The sequence below is a fragment of the Mycteria americana genome, chromosome 1 (genome assembly GCF_035582795.1).
Source record: "Mycteria americana isolate JAX WOST 10 ecotype Jacksonville Zoo and Gardens chromosome 1, USCA_MyAme_1.0, whole genome shotgun sequence".
Taxonomy (NCBI): Eukaryota; Metazoa; Chordata; class Aves; order Ciconiiformes; family Ciconiidae; genus Mycteria; species Mycteria americana.
The window spans coordinates 37,509,131-37,521,525 of record NC_134365.1 but is presented as its reverse complement, the minus strand read 5'-3'; the positions used below and the strand labels follow the sequence as shown (position 1 = coordinate 37,521,525).

The 12,395-nt window shown below is 44.2% G+C and overlaps 2 protein-coding genes across 2 annotated transcripts in view; one reads left to right on the top strand and one right to left on the bottom strand.

The window, feature by feature from the left end:
* The window catches only part of PPM1H (protein phosphatase, Mg2+/Mn2+ dependent 1H), a 142,278-nt gene extending 129,935 nt beyond the window's left edge, over positions 1 to 12,343 (top strand). Inside the window, exons 9-10 of the mRNA XM_075494798.1 lie at positions 3,839 to 3,990; positions 10,150 to 12,343. Coding sequence (XP_075350913.1) covers positions 3,839 to 3,990; positions 10,150 to 10,297 — 300 coding nt within the window. The 3' untranslated portion in view covers positions 10,298 to 12,343. The remainder of the gene's footprint in view (positions 1 to 3,838; positions 3,991 to 10,149) is intronic.
* Positions 10,143 to 12,395, bottom strand: part of MON2 (MON2 regulator of endosome-to-Golgi trafficking) — a 121,496-nt gene continuing 119,243 nt past the window's right edge. Inside the window, exon 36 of the mRNA XM_075494776.1 lies at positions 10,143 to 10,268. Coding sequence (XP_075350891.1) covers positions 10,263 to 10,268 — 6 coding nt within the window. The 3' untranslated portion in view covers positions 10,143 to 10,262. The remainder of the gene's footprint in view (positions 10,269 to 12,395) is intronic.

The window sequence follows — 12,395 nt, the reverse complement described above, 5'->3', positions numbered from 1 at the left end:
TAGTGGGGCTATGTAATACTGTTTTGCAGTGCTTGCAGCTTTGTGCAAACTTCTGTTGCAGACAGAACATCACTTAAACGTCGCTGTTGTTTAGTTTCCTGAAATACAGCTACGGGAAGGAGGCAGTCGTTAGGTAGGTTGGCTCTGGAATTAAAAAAAAATTTTTAAGAAACAGTAATTTCCATTGGAGGCAATGAGCTGCTTTCGGTCACGTAAGATTTATAGGCTGCGGGGTTGCTTGCTGTTGCAGGCACTTAAGTAACTCCCTGGATCTCTGCTTGTCGTTCCAAAACTCTGGCATATCACACTCCCTGGCCTTTTTTGTACAGCATGTGTGGAGTACGCTATGGGGTGTTGCACAAGGTGGGGTGTGTGGAGTGGATGTTCAGTGAGTCCTGCTGGTCTGAGCATCCATTACATGCGCCTTGGTGGTGCTGCCCAACCTGTGTGCCTCCAGGAGCTCTGCTGTCACGCTGCTCTGCGTCCAGCTGAAGGCACGTGTCGCTACTGCAAGAGACCCTCATGACCCAAGTAAGAACTGGAACAAAGCTGCTAGCAGAAAAATGAAGGGTTAGGAGCTGGCTTGTTTCTGCACCTGGGCAAGGTGGTCTGTGAGCATAAGCTGAACCTATGATAGACTGGACAGCTCTAAATTAACTCATTTTTTTCAGCAACGTACTGGAGGCACCTACAGCTGTATTTTAGAAATCAGAGGAAAGACAGAAAGAAAGAGCTTAAGAAAAAGTTAAGTTGTCGTGGTTTAGCTTCAGTCAGCAACTAAGCACCACACAGCTGCTTGCTCACCCTCCCCCCCGCTGGGATGGGGGAGAGAATTGGAAGAGTAAAAGTAAGAAAACTCGTGGGTTAAGTTAAGAACAGTTTAATAATTGGGAAAAAGAAAAAAAATAAATATAATAATAACAATAATAATTAAAAATTGTAATGAAAATGAAAACAAGGAGGGGGGGAGACGACAACAAAACCCAGGAAAAAAAACCCAAGTGATACAACCACTCACCACCCGCCGACTGATGCCCAGCCTGTCCCTGAGCAGCGATCGCTACCCCTCGGCCAACTGCCCCCAGTTTCTATACTGAGCATGACCTCATATGGTATGGAATAGCCCTTTGGGCAGTTGGGGTCAGCTGTCCTGGCTGTGCCCCCTCCCAGCTTCTTGTGGGCCTGGCAGAGCATGGGAGGCTGAAAACTCCTTGACTAGTGTAAACATTACTTAGCAACAACTAAATATCAGTGTGTTATCAATATTATTCTCATACTAAATCCAAAACACAGCACTATACCAGCTACTAGGAAGAAAATTAACTATATCCCAGCTGAAACCAGGTCATAAGTATTACGTGGACATGGCTGCCCTAATGTGTTGCTGCTGTGGTAACTGGAAGGCAGACAAAGCTGCATTTCAGTGAACATTTTGTTGCATGTCCAGCTGGTCCTCATATATAAGAATCTTACCTGAAGTTGCCCCAAGCTTGCCTCCTGTAACCTTGGCACTCTCTTTTCTTTAGGCTGGGTACCAGCCTAGCATCCCTTATTGCTCATCCCACTGCCCTTCTCTGCACCTCTTCTGACATCTAATTTCTTCTCAGTTGCAACCCTTTCTGGAAGTGCTACGTTCCCAAAGCTTTTGCTTTTAGGAAGTAACTACCTAGTTCCCAGATTACCCATAAAATCAGTGATTGCCTTTTTTTTTTTCTTTTCCCCAAAAACTAAACATGTTATTGGTAAAATGATCTGTTCTTGGTGTTGCTCTAGCATTGTGCTACACCAAGGATTTGGACCTTTTGACCTGTGGATTGGCTGCAGGTAGCTTTGACAAGTTTATCTGCCCCGGTGCTGCTCCCCAGTCAGACAAGATTGTTCATTTCGGGAGGATTCAAATCCATGTGTGGTCTTGGTTTCCTGCAAAAAAGGCTCTTGTGGTGTAATGTGTACTTTGCCTGGGTGGGAGAGCCATGGTAGATGTGTTTCTCCTAGTGCTGATGTTCAAAGCTTGGTTATTCCTACAAGGGGCTTGCTGCTGTGTGCATCCCTGAGTATTAACTCCAATGCTCTCAAATATTTGTCTGTACCCAAGAGATCTGACCAGAACACATGGTGCTTATTGATGGCTGTGTTGGCCAACTTACCCCTCACACCCCCGTGATTTCCGAGTTGAAACCCTGGGCTGTTATAGGCTGAACTAAATTTTGGGGAATGGAGACTTTGACAGCTACTGGTTTCTGTACAGTGGGCTTGAGAGGAGAGCTGTGCTGCATATAGGGATCTTTTCTATAACAGTATTCCCACTCAATCTGAATAAGGAGATGTGCTCTAATGAAGAGAGTATCTTGCCTTGACTGTAATCCTTACCAAAGTCCTTATTCAGCTGCTACCTTAGGTAATGAAGTGAAGGTTACATTTTACAAATGACCTTCTTGTGCTTTTGAGTGAAAGGCGAACAAGTAAGGATTAGCAGTCAGGTTTAGGTGACACCCCCCCCCCCCCCAGTACTGGTTGCAGTCCCATAAAATCATAATTACATTAAAAGGTCCAGGCATTTTACGTGCATTGCCTGCTCCATGGCTCCTAAGGGGAGAAGGCACCAGGAGGGAGAATAAAACAGCTCATAGTTTCTAGTTATGCCAAACGCTTGTTCTGACAAATTTCCCGACTGCTGCTGCTGTTAGTGGAGCCCGAGGCTGGAGCAGGGTGCGTGACGAGGTGCACCGTTTCCAAACTTCAGTACAGATGATCGTTTCCTCCTGTCTGCCTTGCCAAGGTTGTCACACTTCTTTCAAACTGTGGTTCTTGCTGTGGTAATTAAAGTGCTCCGTGAGTGCTTCGTAATGATTCCCCATCGCAACCTGGAAACTGCAGGCAGTTTGTCAGCTGGAATACAGTGTGTGCTGGAAGGACAGTTACACCCAACTAAAGGCTCGGTTTAAAACACTTGCCATGACCTTTCCTCGTATTCTGGCTCAGCTGATGGCCGCCTGGCCCCCCCTGTGTCTGCCCCCTCTGCTCCTGGCTTTCCCCAGCCTCGTCGGGAAGAGGACGGTAGAAGTTGTTTTAAAGGCAGGGCGTTACGGAGGTGCCAGCAGCACTGGTCAGCCTGACTGTGGCTGCGGACTGACAAGGTGAAGCCAGTGGACATTTGAATAGCGTGGACAAGCTTGGGGGTTCACTTTTGTGCAGATCTTGAATCGGTGTCTACCTGCTGAACTCCTTACAGATACACATAACTGAGAAGGTAGACATTTTTTCTCCGTTTCGTGGAACTACTCACTTACTCAGGCGTAATTATTGAGTGCAGCAGCTGCCTCAGGTCTAGAAAAGTAAATGCGATGCCTTCTGCGACACAGGCATTTCTGAACACGTGCAATTTATCTGGCAGAGTTAAATGGATCTGGACAAATACTGAAAACAATTATTTGTGAATATTTTATTAGAAAATATCAAAAATTCATCAAATAAATTATTCAGCTTCCATATGACTAGTCCTACCAATGATAGGGAAGAGCCTCACGCCGAAACCAGGCTGCCGGGCAGGGGAGGCTTCAAGCGCTGCTGGTAGCAGATGGCACGATGCTTTACAGCCCGGCTTAGGGACGCTTGCATCCATCCCGGCTGGGGTCAGCACTTGAGCCGTGCTGAGCCAGGGCAGGAAGGGTTGCAGTCTTGAGGGCTAAATTGGAGACAGACCCTAGCAGTGCTGCGGGAGAGGTATTTCAGTGCCCTGGCTGAACCTGCTAACTCGCAGCCAAACTCAGCAACGTTTCACAAACAGGCCTGACAGTCTCCTCCTTCACGGATGTCTCTTGGGGTTTTTTTGTTTTAGGTGAGAGTCTATGACCTCCTGCAGTACGAGCATGGGCCAGATGATGTTCTGATCCTAGCTACTGACGGGCTCTGGGATGTGCTGTTAAATGAAGAAGTAGCAGAAGCTGTCACTAACTTTCTACCAAACTGTGACCCTGATGATCCCCACAGGTTCGTGCTCATCCCTGATTTTCTAGCTTCTCTGCAGAAGAGCGCTTTCTGGTAATGTATTTTTGTAGAAAGTATGATATGAATAACATTCAGTAAATATACAACACTTACAAAAAGACATTTTTTTATAAGTTGGATGGAGCCTCTACAGCAAATGGGGGGGTTTGGGGAGGGTGTCTGTTAGAATTGCCTACCTTCAAAGGAAAAGTTGTGGGATCACGGTGTCTTGGCATGGGATCCATTTTGTTTGCTTATGAGATCCTGTGGAAACTGTACGAGGCTGAGGTCTTAGCAACAGGTCTCTGTCTCCAGCAGTCACAGGTTTCCACTTAACTCTTCTCTGGATAGTCCCTTAACACTAAAGATTGTTTCTCACTAGGACATCATCAGCAGATATCTCCTTCTCTCTCACTGTATATATAAATACAGCACAGTGTGGTTCCCACTCGTTCCTGGTCATGCTGTGACCTTTAAACCCACCTTCAGTAGGGGATGCTCAGTGCTACCAGCTGCAGGACAAGTGTGGTGGCAAAATAGGTGGAAACAGGTGGAAAGTCTGGCTCTATTTCATTTAGTTAGATTCTGTTTCATTTCCATTTTAAACCTACCTCATCCTCTTCATTTTCCTGTCTTTATCACCTCTTACTTGATGTTTCTCTCTTTAAAACATACCATTAAGCAAACAAACAAGTTCCCAAACAACTAGTTAGAGCGCTGTTTGCCTTGAGTGAGTCCATCTGTCTGCTGCTGAGTTCGGTGTCGCCATGAATTAAAACATTACGCTAGAGATCAGAAATGTCTCGCTTATAAAAGGGAGGACTGTGAAAGTGGAAAGAGCTTTATCCTTCCCTAGGGACTGTTCAGGAAGGGAAGTGTGTGTTGCTCCTGAATTCAGGTCTGGCCGTCGCTGTCTTCTGCCCTCGCCCTGGGCTGAGAGTGGGGAAAAGCTTTTTATGCATCCCCAGTTGGCCTGTAGAAAGCAGAGCTTCAGAAATAAGCTCTGGGATATCTCGGCAGCCAAGGGAAAACATGCAGGACGGTGTGAGAACTCAAATTACAGTTGTTTAGATGTGGCAACTCTTGAGGACATGGAGAAACCCATCTCAAAATTCTTGGTGTTTCCATGTTTCTAAGTGGTCATCTTCACAGAGTCAGTCCTGTTCTCCATCAGCAAACAAGGAAGATAACTGGGACACCCTGACAGCCACTTGGGTTTTAAAGTGAGAACAGCTCCAAAGTAACTCGTGAGCACTATTTTCTTGCCCTGACGCTTACAAACAGGGAATGCAAAACGATGTTTTGCTGCAAACGTGAAGCTGCAACTGCAATATTTTGACCTTCCCCACCTCCTGGCGCCAAAGAGGAGATGTATGACCAAAGAGGTATGAATGACAGCCAGGGCTGTCTCTACTTCAGCGAGACAGGGAAGTGCCTCTGCCCTCTCTCTGGGAGGAAATCAGGCAAGATTAGCAAGGGGCACTTCCAGGGCATCTGGCACTGTGCTATGCAGATATGCCATTAACTTAAGGTAGGAGATGACCCACCCAATCTACTTTTGGTTATTCCCTAGCACCATTCAGAGGTGCTAGGGAGCTTTTGCTCTCATTTCTGCATGCCTGAGTCTCCTCTTGCAAAGGCATCTAGTAAAATGTAATACCTCTGCCCTGCGCTGTCTCCATTCTCATCTAGTAATTGGGAAAGGTTGGCTCTTTCTACTGTCCTCGCTGGTCCTGTCTGTTGTGAATACAGCGTGGGTGCGTTGTGTCTGTCTTGTTCCTTTTGGTCTTTCCAAAGCTGGTGATGGCCACCACGTTTGCCGCAGTAGGAATGGGAATTCTTTGTTCGATTTTTTGACTTGTTAGGTGAATAATTTTTCATCCATAATAAAACACTCATAGAAATCAGAGACACTAAAGGAAAAAAGAGATTTTCTTTGTTTCATTGAGGTTGGTTTGTGCTGGTCTAGCCCCAGTAATTGTGGGGGATTAGTCCCTGTTTGTGCCAGCATGAGTACAACACACTCCAGAACTGAGCCTGCTGTATTATGAGTTAGAACAAACACATTTATTAGTGTTTGACCTACTGGTCTATGAATGGACATCTGAATTGAAAATTAATTTGTTCTTTTAAGTAACTTTGTGCCAGGTCATTTAGAGGCTTACAAATAGTGGTGGCAAGACATTTCTCACACCAGCTTGCAAAAGGTAATTAGAGCAGTCCCTCATATAGTTTACAATGATATTTATGAAAATTACCTTTGTGGAATTGCTCTTGCTGCTTGGCTGTAAAGAATATTTAAAGGGTTTAAAGTACTGTGTGAGAGGTTTTACGTAATTACTTCACAGTGGTCCAAATGAGGTATAACTAATGAATTTACAATAGCATAGCAGCTCAGACTGTGGAGCTGCGTTCATTCCTCTCACTAGTCAGTGACAGGAAAATCTTGTTTGCAGTATTATCAGTGTTATGCTTAAAGGAAATGTTATCCCACAAAATGTCAGGTTCTGTGATGGGTGTAGTGACATAGTCTTTGGTGAGGTGATCAGCTGGAAACGTGAAATCTCTAGGGATGTAGAAAACTTGTCAGAACGTAGGAGACTTGCCCCCTGGGTTTGGTAATGCTGTGGTCTTCTGGAGACCACAGTCTGCTCTACCTGTGGAGCAGACTCTGGATCCGCCTGACCCAGTAGCCTACTTATTCCCTGACAGCAGCATATTTAAAAAAAAGAAAAAAAAAGCTAGGGAGGAAGATTTTTAGAGCTGCAGAGTACTTATCTGTTACGTAATTAGCTCTTTGAGGGAACAATATCCCTCCCATTTGAATCAGAAGTAATTTTATAGCCTGATGGGTAAGAGCTTACAGCCCTCGGCAATGCTCTTGGGACTCTCTCCTGCTGATATTTACCGTCAGAACTGTGAGCGTTTGTTACTTGCAGAAAAACATCTTTGAATCCTGTCAAATGTAGCATGTGCCTGGGCATCTCCAAGTGCAGGGAGAGCAAAGTCCTCGGGTCTGTCTTCATCCAGACATGCAGACACAGCCTCAGGGTATTTGGGCAGCAGGTGATGGGCACAGACTTGGTTAGAGAACAGTTCCTCCGTGAGGGCTGTGATGGAGTGAAGAAGCTGGGGTGGAGCTGGATTTCTTAGCCAGCTCATTTCTTATGGGTATTGTGGCAGACAAGAGCATGAAGGGGACCCTGAGTGAAGAACAGGTGGTAGCGGCACCCTGCTGTTTTCCATACATCATCTCTCTGAAAAGGTATGGAAAGAGAGGAGCATGACTCTTGCCCATTTCCTTCAGCTGCACTTATGCAGGTTTACCCACTGACCTTGGGAATCTCTTATTGCTCATCCTCCCTCCTGTCCTTTCTTATTCCCTCTCACTCTCTCTCTCACACTAGCTAGAGATTTATGAGGATGGTGGGGAGTTGCTCCACCTCTGCTGGGTGTGAGAAGATAAGAAGCTGGTCAGACAGCAGCACGCTTCCTCCACTGTCACCATTTCTCCTGCAGTACTTGCACTGATCAATACTGAAAGCTTCAGTAGAAGAAAAAAACCCCATATATATTTATTCTTAAAACACAAAAGTTGTATTCCAGCGAGGCTGTTCATTAGGAGGAAGTGGATACTTTAAAACTACTTCAGCAGTTCTCTAATGCTGTCTCAACAGCTGAATCCCGAGTTCACAGCACTGGAGAATAAAGCATTCGGTAATGGACTGCTGCTGCTATTCATCTCCAGGTACAAGAGACTCACCCTGTCTCCTCTAGTGCCAAGTTGAACAGCATCGCTCCAATTCAGCTCTACACAAGGAGAGGAATATGTTACCTCACTGCTGCCTTCACCTGTTCCTTTTCCTTTGCTTCAATGTGCTGGTTTTCTTGCGTATTTCACAGTCTGTCTATGAGAGAATTTCTGGTTTATTACAATTCCTTTTTTTTATCTTGCCCTCTCCAAACATTAAGCAGCAAAAGCTTTACACAATCAAGAGCAATACTCATTCCTTTGTACTCTTTAGATGTGGGGAGCCCTTGTTAATTAGAAAAAGGAGGAAGGCAAAGTTTTCTCCCAGGATGACGGGTGTTTTCTTCTCTTAAATTCTGACAATAGCTGAGAAATCCTTGGAAAAGATGTTCTAGCCAAAATTCACTCAGCATCAGACATGCTGTGAATAAATATTCCAGTTTCTCGCTTGCCACGTGGAGTCCTTTTGTTCCTTAGCCCTGCATCTGATTTGGGGATTTGGGAGCTGGGGAGTGCAAGTATGTATGGTTGGGTTTTTTCCCCTTAGAAAATACAATTTCATGTTGCATTAGGACAGTACGAGCAGTGCTTCTTGTTACATCCTGCCGTTATAGCTAGAGGTCATCGGTACAGACTTATCTCGGAACCTGCAGACAATGTGCACGAGTGTGTGCAAGCCTGTGTGTTAGGGTTCATGCCTTGGGCCCTTCTCTTATTGCTAAAAGTAAATCTTTTATCAAAGCTAGTGAGGGCTGGAAATTTTACCACTCGGTACCATTAGGAGCAGGGGGTGCATTGCTTCTGTACAACGTTACTTGGATTTAACATCAGACCTTTTGGGTAGTCAAATGTTGGTTTATTTGCGTTGAAGAAATCTTTTCAGTAGAGCGAATAAATCCATTCCTGGTTCAAAGGAGTCATTTGAGTTTACGGCACCAAAATTGTAGAAACAGAACGTAACTGGGGCTTTTTCCTTCTTTTATCCCCAGAGAGTGAATAAAGTCTCTACTGATAGAAATTACCATTTTATAATGCATTCTCTGGTGAAAATTTCTGGGGTTAGAACAGTCCTGGATACTCCCTTAATAACCCCCCCCTGCTTCTGATCAATGGAGATACTGTTCTTTCCCGTTCCTCAGATGAGATCTGGGTGGATCATTTCTGGCCAAGGATCCTCCCTAGAAAACAGGGTCTTGAAATGCAGACCCTTCTTGTCCTTCCTGGTTTCTGGAAACTACAGACGTGTGCTTTGCTTCTGGTGGCCTGTGTGTTTGGCTTCATAGAGCCCCACATAATCTTGGAGGTTGATACTTATGCTTCAAATAAAACACAGGCAGACACAATATTGAACTGTTTTTTTCTTGTCAGTCTTTTAACTGTTCGATTAATTTTTAATTATCACATCATAAAAAAGCTTGCCTCCACCCAGCCAAATTCAAAACATCTCAGCCAGGTGTTGGACTGATGAAGAAAAACATGTGACAGTAGCTGCTTACCCATAATGAGACTTCTTTCAGAGGAAACTTCTAAATGAGTATACAGATGTGTTATCTAGTAACAGCAGGTAAAATGATAAGGGAGAACATGTTGGAGCACATGACGGAGCACTGTCATGCACCACCTTTTGGACTCTTGACACCCTTCTGCCCCCAAGCAGCATCTGTTATTTTTTCAGGACAGAAAATAACTCCCATAAATCCAATGTCCCTCAGCCCAGCACAGGCTGAGAGTTTTGAAGCAACATGAAACTTGCTATTTCACTAAATTCACACAGTTTTCATTGAACTCATAAATGTGAGAGGACTGTGGGACTCTGTTAATCTGGCCGTATTAACTGTAAGTTTCCTTTTCCCATTTCAGAATAAGAGATTTAAAAATCATTCTTACAGTCAAGGAAAACAGGCAAGTTAGTCTACTTGGTTTAAAGTGTAATTTGGCTTTTATTTTTAATGATCTATGACTTGCTTTCAAATTACTTTGTTATAGTTTGTCTCTGAAGTAGTCAAGCTGTGTTTACCTTCAGGTGTGTCAGTGAACAAGGGTGTAGTTTTCAACAGCAAGTAGTGTTATTTAGGGTCCTCAGTTTTTCAGACTACTCCTAGAAAGCCAATTTGTTAGGGCAAGTGTGTTAATATTTTTCTGAAAACTGGTGAAGCTGGGCACCCAAAATGACCAGTGACTTTTTGATCAGTTGGTGCCTGTCAAATAACTTTAGATTCTGATTCAGGAGCTGTCACTGGACTGGAAGGGGTTGCTCTGTAGGTATGCCGTGGTTTGCGTTTCTCCTACCTGCTTCAAAAACACTGGGAAGCTTGTCCCGGTAGCTCATGACAGTAAATCTGGCGGGCTGTGAAAATCCACTTTCCTCACAAAGACGAACACTCCCTGGCTGTATTCTGCCTTTTCCACAGGTACACACTGGCGGCGCAGGACCTGGTGATGCGAGCCAGGGGAGTGCTGAAGGACCGGGGCTGGCGAATATCCAACGACAGGCTGGGCTCTGGAGACGACATCTCTGTCTACGTCATCCCTTTAATACACGGGAACAAACAGTCGTGAAAGTAGCATCAAGAACGTTTATAGGATGGGGATCTTTTTGGGAAGGGCCTGTAAGAGACAATATGTTTTTGGTGATCTGACCAGGACACTTGCAATTGATGTAATCTATTCAAAACTAATGCTGGAGGGGTATTTTTCTGCCCAAAAGGTAGGGCTCTGCACATATACTGTATATGATTAAAGATAACCCTTAAGATTACAGTTTCCCTATAGAAATGGTTTTGGTGCTTAACAGGAATGGGATTTAAATGCTGCTAGCATATTATGGATTCTGTCATCCCTCCAGGTGGGGAATTAATTTTTTTTCTCAGTTTACCATGTAGCTTGGAAGAGCCATTTCAGTTGTGAAAGTAGAAGTGGGTATCAGAAGCCAAGGAGGCTGCTGAAATCTACCCCCAAATATTCAGAAGGTGACTTGGGTCACATCTCATTTAAAAATACCTATATATACATACATGAGATGCAAGAGTTTTCTTCTTTCAAAAAGTTGCATTCCTGACTTACCTATGGACACCTTCAAACTTGTGTAATTCTTCGAACCCCCATTTGCCTCTCCTGTCTCTTCTTCAGTAGACTATACTCCTGTATTTTAGTAGGAAAACTGAAATGGTTTTCAGTGTGACTATGCCTGTTTACTGCAGTTAAAACAGCCACCTGCAAAATTGTCCAGGAGAAATAGGTCACAGTTCTGTATGGCAAGATTTGTTCTGGTGCGAGGAGTTATTTCTCAAGATTCCCTGTTGTGTGTATACCATGATTATACAGAGCACGCAAACTCAGCTTTATGTGATGTTTACCTGGAGGCCATGGTTTCTTTGGGATCAGAGATTTTCATTCATTGAATGGTTCTGCCTACTTTATCCTGTTGAAAGGACCCCTGACCATACAGCTTTTGCATCAGTTGGGATTCAGTACATTTATTTGGGCTCCTGAGTGTAATTTTTGTTGGATTCCTACTTGAAGTGATGGTGGTGTTCACGTTATCAATTTGGATACCCAGATAGCGATCTATTTAAGTTGTTTCACTTCTTCCTGCCTCACTTATTATTCAATATACCTTTGCCTGCTTGACTTGGTGATCAGAAAGTGACAGCTTATAACTTTGTCCTCTTGGTATTGAGGACTATAGTCAAGGATGAAAAGATCACTATGATAGATACTAGGCTAGCTTCAGCAGCTTTTTTTCGTAGCAGTAGTGAATCAATTTAAATGAAGAAAATCTGAGTAAAACATTATCAGAGTAAAAGTAATAGTCCAAGAGGGAAACAACTGAGCAAATCTGCAGCTTAACCTGGCTGCCTATTCTTCAAGCAGGCAGCTCTCCTACTTCATTGGCAGGAACTGAAGAAAAAAATTCAGAAGGTTCTAGTGTATAGGCAGGTATATTGGCTGGGAAGCCAAGTTTAACCTAATTTACCCCCTGACCACATTCTTTTGGAGCTGCTCATCTGGCTTGTACTTCTTGGATAGCCAAAAGATAGGAGGCTGACATAATTGTAGGGCACTGACTAGGAGCTCACAGATGTTGTGTCCTTTCCAAAGGAGAAAGAGGATGCTGTGCCCTTTGCGGACTTTCTCCTGAACAGGCATGGCCTAGAGCTTGCCAGTTTTGTAATTTATGATGTGCTATGTAAACACAGCGCAGCGCGTGTGCGGTATGGCTGCCCCAGATGCTTTGTTTGATTGCATCCAGAAGTGCAACAGTCTCAGTGGATTTAAACTACCCTTGCTCTAAATCTCCAGACCCAGTAGGAGTTTCAGGTTGAGAGGAGGCAATGCAGGGTGTGTAACAGCTCAAACATGCAGCAAACTGCATGATTTTAGCCTGAAAACTGTTCCGTGCATTCCCCAGTGCCTGCATGTGATAAAGCTGTGCAGAACACGGATGTTTTATATTCTAGAGCTTCAGCATAAATCAATGGCATATCTGATTATGTGTTGTCATGCTTTATCTATTCTTTCCTTGGTTTTTTTCCCCCTTCACCTCTTTTTCTGTGTGCAGCTGGGTGAAAAGAGAGGTTTGGAGTCTAGAATATTTTTCACATGACCCCTCATATGCTTTAAAGTTTAAGCAAGAGATCTTCTCTTGCACTTTTTT